Source organism: Lagopus leucura, unplaced genomic scaffold (assembly GCF_019238085.1).
Source record: "Lagopus leucura isolate 7727_CA_CO unplaced genomic scaffold, USGS_WTPT01 Super-Scaffold_100001, whole genome shotgun sequence".
In the NCBI taxonomy this organism is placed as follows: domain Eukaryota; kingdom Metazoa; phylum Chordata; class Aves; order Galliformes; family Phasianidae; genus Lagopus; species Lagopus leucura.
In genome coordinates, this window is record NW_024962262.1 from 74345980 (window position 1) to 74354848 (window position 8869).

Genomic DNA, 8869 nt, shown 5'->3' on the forward strand with positions numbered 1-8869 from the left:
CACAGGCTATGCTTTTACCCTATCTAAAAATGGAATATAACAGCATTAACTATATTTGGTAGTTTTGCAGAAGCTCACTATAGGAACGTAATCTCCTTCAAAAGCAGCAGGATGGGTAAGGAAGCACACTGGGATGAGGACGTTAGCTTTCATACACAACTTTCCCCCCCATCTCCCCCCTCCCCACCCATGGGTTTTATTGTAAGAGAAACAGTTCAAAAGCTTTTCCAACCGCAGCGTAGGATTGCAGGCTGGTATGATGTGGCATAGGAAAGCGTGTGATGTTTTGGGAAATGGACTTAAATCTATCACAAAAGATGCCAAGCTGTACTTCCTCACAGGAACTGCTGCATTTTGAGGCCTATCTGAACAAGCAAGTTCACAGCCAGTGGCAGAAACCATTCTGGTATAAATTCTCCAAATCCAGAAGAGAAGCAAATCACTCTGAACTCCAACACAAGCCTTCCTGATGGTTGGATAGTGAATTCAGAAGGAACAGGTTTAATAACAGCCCATAAACAGATTACCATGAGCTTCAGGTTTGATTGCCTCTTTTCCACTGCCTCACCAATCTTATGGTAAAAAACTTCTTCCAATCTAAATCTCCCTTCTTTTAGTTTGAAATCATTTCCTCTTGTCCTCTCTCAGCAGACTCTGCTAAAGAGTCTATCCCTTTCTTTCTTACAGACCTCTTTTAGCCACTGAAAATCTACTCATCAACTTTCCACATATTTCAGTTCCCTGGTATTTGCTATGAATCGCCCATGTGAATACAAGAAATAATACCTTCTAGCTTGTGGTAACATATGAAGAGACAGAGTTTGCTGAAGATGGCAAGACTCACAGTGCACTGCTGTTACTTACAGATAAGCCCGTGGAAGGATTCACCACATCAACTAATTTCGGTTTTGCAGCCCTAGAAAAAGCAGCTGTCTTATAAACTTCTTCTGAATCTTTAAATGCTGTTTTTAAACCAATTGTCAAACTAAAAGTTGAGATGATACACCATTCATCTCGAAAGGGAAACATTCTAACAAAAATGATTACTTTTGCTCTCCTATCTGAATTATAAGGGCAAGCACAGTGTGAAAGTACACAATTACATGTCCTACTCCATGACTGCTGCAGCGCTGCCTGCTAGCAGCTGTAAGGAGCTCAGCAACAGCCTGCCACTTATCATGTGTGGGTTAGAATCTACCACGGAAACTCTGTCTCAGCCTTTCAGCACCAGGCCTGTTACGTGTGGGTATGGAAGACAGAAAGAAAGACACAACCAAACACAGCAGAGGCAGCCTGACTGACTCTGCGGGCAGAACAGTGCTCTGAGGCAGCAGGGTTATCACCAGGGCTTTCAGACTGAGGAACCGCTGGGCAGAACTGAGCAGAATGTGCCAGGTCACTGCAGCCCAGCAGCCACTTCTATACACAGAGGCAGCACATGGCATGCCAATTACTTTGTGCACTCTGTGTGGGTTAACTGAAATAGCTGCAGGTAGCACAGGGCTGGAAAGGGAAAGAGAAGAAGCCGCAGAGCTGCTTTTCTGCCCCAGCCCTGCCCCAAAGGCACAGTGCAGACCCCAGAAATCAGTATCCGGTCTTCTGTCACGTTACTGCCCGTGAGACCATGTCCTGAAATCCAGCAGCGTTGTTTCCCTCGGTTCCCTAGTTGCACTTAAGGCTCCGAGGCGCCCTCGCAGCAAGTTAACGGGATCCCGAAGCCCGTTTCCCACACACCGACTCGCAGCACGCAGACACGAAGCAGGCACACAACACCATCACCCTCCCCCCTCCCTCGCCTTCCCCTAAGCGCCTCAAAGCCCGGCGACAGCAACCGGACAATCTCGGAGCGAGGGGCTCCACGGCCGCGCCGCCCCCACCTCGCCCCAGGCACGGCTCCAGCTGCCCCCCCCCCCCCCCACCGCCGCCGCCGCCGCCGCGCCATGCTCACCTGCACAGCGCGGGGACATCACGACCAGCAGACACAGCAGCACAGTTGCTAACGGCCCCACGGCACACGCCGTCCCAGCCATCAGCCCGTGGCAGCACTCACCCATACCGGAAACCTCTAGCGACTGCGCATGCGGCCTGCCCCACCCGCCAAGATGGAGGCGGTGCCGTGTGGGTGTGTTGTGAAGTTTGGGTGGCCGTAGGGGCCGTTCACGCAGCTCAGGCGAAAAGGGGCTCTTGCGACAGGGTGCCCGCTACTGCTTACTGACAAAGAACATTCAGGGAACCTCAAGACGGATTGTGTCACACACAGAGAAGGAAACCAATCCGTTGTTCAACAGTTAGGCCTGTTTCATAAAATTATAGAATCATTGAAGTTGGAAAAGACCACTAAGATCATTCAGTCCAACCACCAGCCCGGCCCCCCCACGCCCACTGCCCACGTCCCTCAGTGCCACATCCACACGGCTCCTGAACACCTCAGGGACGGTGACTGCACCACCTCCCTGGGCAGCCTGTGCCACTGCAGCACTGCTCTTGCTGAGAAAAAATTGTTCCTAATATCCAACCTGAACCTCCCGTGGCACAAGTTGAGGCCATTCGCTATTGTCCTATAACTGTTTCATGAGAGAAGACCCCTAACCTCACCACAACCTCCTTTTAGGTGGTTGTACAGAGCAATAAGCTCTCCCCCGAGCCTCTTGCTCTCCAGAACGAACAACCCCGGCTCCCTCAGCCACTCCCCATCAGACTTGTGTTCCAGACTGCTCACAGCTCTGTTACCCTTCTCTAAACACACTCCAGGGCCTCCATGTCTTTTCTGTAGTGAGAGGCCCAAAACTCAACACAACACTCAAGATGTGGCCTCACCGGGGCCGAGTACAGAGGAACAATAAACTCCCTGGTCCTACTGGCTACACTGTTCCCCCCTGGGCAGCCTGTTCCAGTGCTCCGTCACCTCACTGTAAAGAAGTTCTTGCGCACATTGGTGCGGAACTTCCTATGCTGCAGTTTCCAGCCGTTTCCCCTTGTCCTGTCTCCACTCACCACTGAAAACAGTCTGGCCTCGCCATTCTGCCCCCCACACCTTAGATATTTATAGACCTGGATCAGGTCCCCTCTCAGTCTTCTTTTCTCAAGGCTGAACAGACCCAGTTCACTCAGCCTCTCCTCATAGGAGAGATGCTCCAGGCCCTTCACCATCTTCATGGCCCTCTGCTGGACTCTTTCCAAGAGATCCCTGTCTTTTTTGTACTGGGGAGCCCAGAACTGGACGCGGTGCTGCAGATGAGGCCTCACCAGGGCAGAGTAGAGGGGGAGGATCACTTCCCTCGACCTGCTGGACACGCTCTTTTTAATGCACCCCACAATGCTTTCAGCCAAACCTGTGGATAAAAGTGTTCCTAGTTGCTCTTGATACATTTTCTGCTATGGGACACTACATATACTCAGAGCATGCTTAATAAGCCTAAGCTTCCAATGCCATGGAAGAAACCATCCTACAATCAATGAATTGGAAAGAAGACCAAAGCCCACCCACCCCAATCCCTGCCGTGGGCAGGGCTGCCCCCCACAGCTCAGCTGCCCAGGGCCCCATCCAACCTGGCTTTGAGCACCTCCAGGGATGGGGCACCACAGCTTCTCTGGGCAGCTGTGCCAGCTGTGCATAAATGTAGCTTTGTTCTGTTTGGCCTGTAGCTTTTAAGAAATACTTAAGGATTGCTAAAGGGTAAGATACAAAAATCTTTGCTTTTCCAACTGGTGAGCAACCAGTAACCAGAATGCCATTTTTGTTTGTTCATCTGCCACTACTGCTGTTATTTAACTGACATTAAGAATTCTTCTTTTTAAAAATTACAGTACAACTCCTCTTAAATGCAGATTTGAACAATGGGGACCAAGAAACATTAGTAGGCATATGATATCAATTGAAGACATAAACCAGTGAAACAAGTTGAGAAGATGTATGTGCCAGTATAGTGCCACCTGGAAGACAGTCATTGATTATACTGCAGAGAGATGCCTGTATCTCAGCCATATTCCACATGTTCCCAAAAAGATGAGTAAAAATGAGATACTATGAAATCGGTATTGTCAGAAACATCAAAACTAGATTAATAAGAAAAAATCAGTGCCATTTTTTTCTAACTGTGCTTATGAAATCCAGATGATATTGATCCGTGTAAATCACAGAATCATAGAATCAAAGAATCATAGAATGGCTTGAAAGGCCCTTGGAAGGGCACTTGAAGACCATCCAGTTCCAGCTGCCTGCCGTGGGCAAGGTTGCCATCCACTAGGTTATTGAATGAATGTATAGCGTTAGCCAGATCGAGGATGTAAAAGCTGCAAACCTGTGCTATCAAAAAGACTGATAATTAAGAGTAGTCTGATACAATTACAGTAAGGATTTATGAGATGTTGTGAATAACCATGTTGTTTGAAGCGTACGTGTCTAATGCCATCTGGTGTGCTACAAGAACAATTTCTTGAAAGAATTGTGGAGTTGTTAAGCAATCAATGTATGCTTAATTTCAGGTTTCTACCGTTAATTCATTTTGATCGATAAAATATGCAATGCAACAAACACGTAATGCAGAATTGTATTTATTGTGTAGCAGAACGGAGTGATCAACAGAATTGTTAGGCTATTAAGTACCACTCAGTAGGAGCCGTCACAGTCATTATGTGGCATAGTGAACAGGTAATCAGTGAGGAGAAACTGTTGTAATGAAAATAACGGAGTAGGACATGATCTATCATATATCATCAGCTTCACCACAACTTCCTGTGTAATTTTGTGTAAACAGGTGTTCTTTCTGACAAGGGCTATTTATCCTTTTCATGTAACTGAAGAAGAAGAAATAGTGGAAGACAGCTACTGTCTGATGGGGTCAGACTGAGCCTGTACCAGACAGCACCTCCCTGTCACGAGGTGGATGTTGCTGCATGTAAACAGCAGTCTTGACCACAGGGGTTGCTCAACTCCTTCCCAGGAGTGCTGATTTTGCTGCACACGTGCACATCATTTGTACAACATGGGCACATGAGGTTCAGTGTTTAGTGAAAGTGCCATCTTTTGTGACACACATGCACTTACAGAAAGAGTTATACAGACACCTCTATTTTTCTTTTGTGCCTGTTGCCTGTAGCTGTGCAGATCTAAGCAACGCCTGCAGGCAGCTGGTTCACGCTGCTTTTGCAGCTTCCTGCACACCCAAACACTCTTGAAACCAATGTAGGCAGCAGGCTATGGGCTCTGGTGGCTGATGAGAAGGCGGCTTTGGACAAAAGAACACTTTGGTGGCTGAGAGAATGTGAGTGCCAGCTCTTGGCTAGCACAGTCACAAAGTGCTAATGCTAACAGATGTATTTAGTACCCTTTTTCTTTTTTCAGTCTTGGAGGAAATCTGTGCCCTTTAAAGTTATGAGATGGCTGCAAGGATTATGCAAGATGTGTTCTTGCAGGATGTAGAGCATTCCGGTACTAAAATGATGAGGCTGGTTAAAAGCATCCATAAAGCAGAACTATTTAGGTCTGCTCGGCTGTGGAAGCCTTACCAGAAAAAAAAAACTACCAAGAAACATTTCCTTCTGCAATCAACAGTGGGCAACTACTGCAATAAGTGACAGGTTATGATCTAGCCTGTAGGAGATAAGTGCATGGATATCACATGTCTCTTAGGATAATATATTGTTTGCAGATCATTTCTGACCTTGACCCAGATTTATCATTTTTATGATTTCTTATCGTGTATGAAGACGGATTATAGGAAACCATTTTTATGGCACCTTACTTATATCGGTCACATTTCACAGTAACCACCTTGCAGTCAAAGATCATAAAACAAATTACAGCAAGCTCACTAGCTTTTTACTGTTGGAAATATTCAGTAATCTAATATAAAAGCCACAACATTCACAGTTTATGTTCCGGTAAGTTTGAATGCAACTTTCTCACAGGTGACACAGAAAAAAGAAACAGAAACCGGTGTTGATAAAATCTGTTCTATGAGAAGCTCTATCTCCAGTACGCAGGCAGCCAAACAGCAGGGAAGATAATGTGTGCTCCTATGGTCATGAATGTCAGTCCTAAAGCACATGTGCTATGGAGGAAACCAAGCCAGGCAGGCTCCACTGAATTTATTTCTGTTGGCTGACAGGCAAAGAACAAATCATTCCCTTGTTTCTTCTCACGTCAATTCTGGAACAGAATAAAAGAAGCAAATGCGGCATTTCATCTTGCTTGAAAAGTGTAGAAACATGAGATCAGGAAGGAAGGACTTAGGAAGCCAGCTGCATGTTGTAGAGCCCCGGAGGCAGGCTCTTTTGTCTATCCCTTTCTCAATGGACTTTTGCTTTTAGAGTCAGGTTTTCTGCCACTTCTCAGGGAATATCTCCCATACTTTTTCTGTTCTCATCGTTAGAAATCTTTTCCTCATATCTGTCTTGTTTCAGTCTTAAAACTGCTTTCATGTCTGTCATGGACATAGAGGTGAGATTTATTCATTTCCTGTTTTCAAAAGTCTCTCACATATTTGAAGACTGTCATGTCAGCGTAAGTCGTTTTTTTGTTAGACCACATTGTGCTGGCTCTTTTCACTAACCTTCACAGAGCTTTTTGTCCTCCTCCTGATTTTTCCCAGCTCTGGATGTAGCTCTCTAGCTCTCACTGGTGCTGGATAGTGGGGAAGATTGTCTCACACATTACGTGTACCATTCTGTGGTCTGTACATTCTCTGCGGCATTTGCCTCTTTCACAACAGTGCACTGTTGACTCATTTGTAGCCTGACCCAATATAAACTCTGTTTTCATCTTCTTCCACCTAAACTAATTTTCCTAGTCTGTGACGGCATCTGGTAAGACATGGAAAATCTTACTGAAGTCAGAATACAACCAACTGCTTCTGCCATGTGCAGAAGTTTGCTGATGTTCACTGAGAGGAATTCAATCATTTTGTTAATGCATTGATATTCTGCAGCTGAATGTTAGTTTCTCTACATCATTTTGAAAGCTAAAAACTTTATGAGTGAAGTACACACTCAAAAAGCCTGCCTGCTCCCTTCCCAGCACAGTGCTTGCACATTTGGGCCCTATTTCTACATTTCTTGAAGAAAGTGTAGTTGGAGTGCTGTGCTTGCATTAAACCCTTGATCACCCCCCATAAAAGTAGACTTTTTACCCCCTTCTAGACATTGGTATGAATTATAGCAAGTCTATAGTTAAGAGGTTTTTCACAAGTAAGCTTTTCACAAGTTCTATCTATGTGATGCAAGTTCTTCCATCACGTTATCAGCAACTTGCTTTTAGACTTTGCTGTCATTGAGACCTGGATGTTTCACATCAGGAAAGGCCATATAAAGGAAATTCGAACTTTCCAACATGTTTCCATATCCCTTCACACTCATGAGATTGCAGAAAGACTCTTATGTTCAGCTCTTGCTCTTTTCTTCTGACCCTCCTCACACACTTGAGATCTACTGGGAGGTTTGTTTTGGGGCAGGCATAATTTTGTGTATCAAAACTGCTGAATATTTTAAATGCATGAGAAAACTCAGGTAAATAAAAACACCGGTATCTGGTCAGAAGAGTGCATTAGCTTTTGAAAGGCAGAGGGGTCATCATTTGCAACAACCAGCCTCCAGAATGTGAGAAGTCTGCTGTCAACTTGTTATTTTTTACAGTCTATTTTTACTACCAAGTGTCTTCACAACACCTAGCCATAATATATCTCCAACTTCCTTCTTTATAGATAATTCTTCATAATGATCAACAAGTTGTGCTTGATTAGGATGAGATTCAGAGCCTCGTTGTATCAACAGTTACATCAGCATGTCTGAAAATGTAATCCATGTTCAGAGCTCCAGATGTGATTTACATGGTGTTGGTAGCTATGTTACCCAAACAGGTCTGTAAAGAAAGTCCATGTTTGGAGAACCAGCAGTCTGGTTTTACAAAGTACATTGTAAACAAGAGGTGCTGGAAGAAAGGAGTAGAAATGAGAGATGATATATAAGTTACACAATGTCTGTCAATGGGAAGATGGAAGAGCTGAGGTGTTAAACATTCTTTGGTCTGGTGCTGTTGCCAGTGTGTAGTCCTAACACCAGTGAATGGACATCAATGCTGATGGAGTCAGGACTTCCTCCGTAACGCTTCCCCAGCGTTATCTCATTTTTCTTTTTGATATCGTTATCTTTCTGTACCTTCAGCCCTTTACAGTAATTACTTGAAAGCATTGGTATTAACTCAAAGGAATACAAGAGGAAAATTGGAAAAGATTCTGTACTAGGTGTACAAGTGAGTAACTTCCAGTCTATTGACACACCTGTTGGTTTTTCAGAGTGCTTTCTGTACAAGCTGTGGAAGAAATAGCTATTTTTACCTTTCTTTCTCATGATAGTGCAATATCAAGGGAAGGGGCCTTGGTTTGCACAGATACTCCATACCACTTACTCAATAACATGATTAACAGTAAACTAAATATGCTTAGCAACGTAATTTCCCATACCGCCTCAGAAACAAACTTAGTACCACAAATTCTTGTACTTAATCTCTTGTTGGATGTAGAGTTAAAGCTTCTGAAAGCCCTTCCAGCAATACTGTTCAGTTGGAGTCTCTCTGGCCAGGCAGCACGTGTGGATTTGCACTCTCCAGCCAGCCTGCCTTTGCTGGTGCCTAAGGAACCTGCATGGGGAGAAGATGCTGAAGCTACCAAACACAGAAAGAAAGTGAGCAATGGCTGATCTCATCCCTCATCGTCTGGGTTGGGTTCTGCTCTTTTCTGTGATCAGTCTTGTTCACCAGAAGCTCTTCTTTTGTTTTCCCTACTTCTCCATTCCTTAGTCATTCTTCTCTTGCTATTTTTTTTAATTATTTCCCTTTCTCCAAAGTAGTCTGTTCTACTTTGTCAAAATCCTG

General features: G+C 44.8%; 1 protein-coding gene across 2 annotated transcripts in view; it reads right to left on the reverse strand.

The window, feature by feature from the left end:
- IFNAR1 (interferon alpha and beta receptor subunit 1) overlaps positions 1-2057 on the reverse strand; it is a 16609-nt gene extending 14552 nt beyond the window's left edge. For both annotated transcript variants that reach the window (XM_042868296.1, XM_042868295.1), the window contains exon 1: positions 1949-2057. In XM_042868296.1, coding sequence (XP_042724230.1) covers positions 1949-2054 — 106 coding nt within the window. In that variant the 5' untranslated portion in view covers positions 2055-2057. The remainder of the gene's footprint in view (positions 1-1948) is intronic.
- Between the last annotated feature and the right edge of the window lie 6812 nt (positions 2058-8869).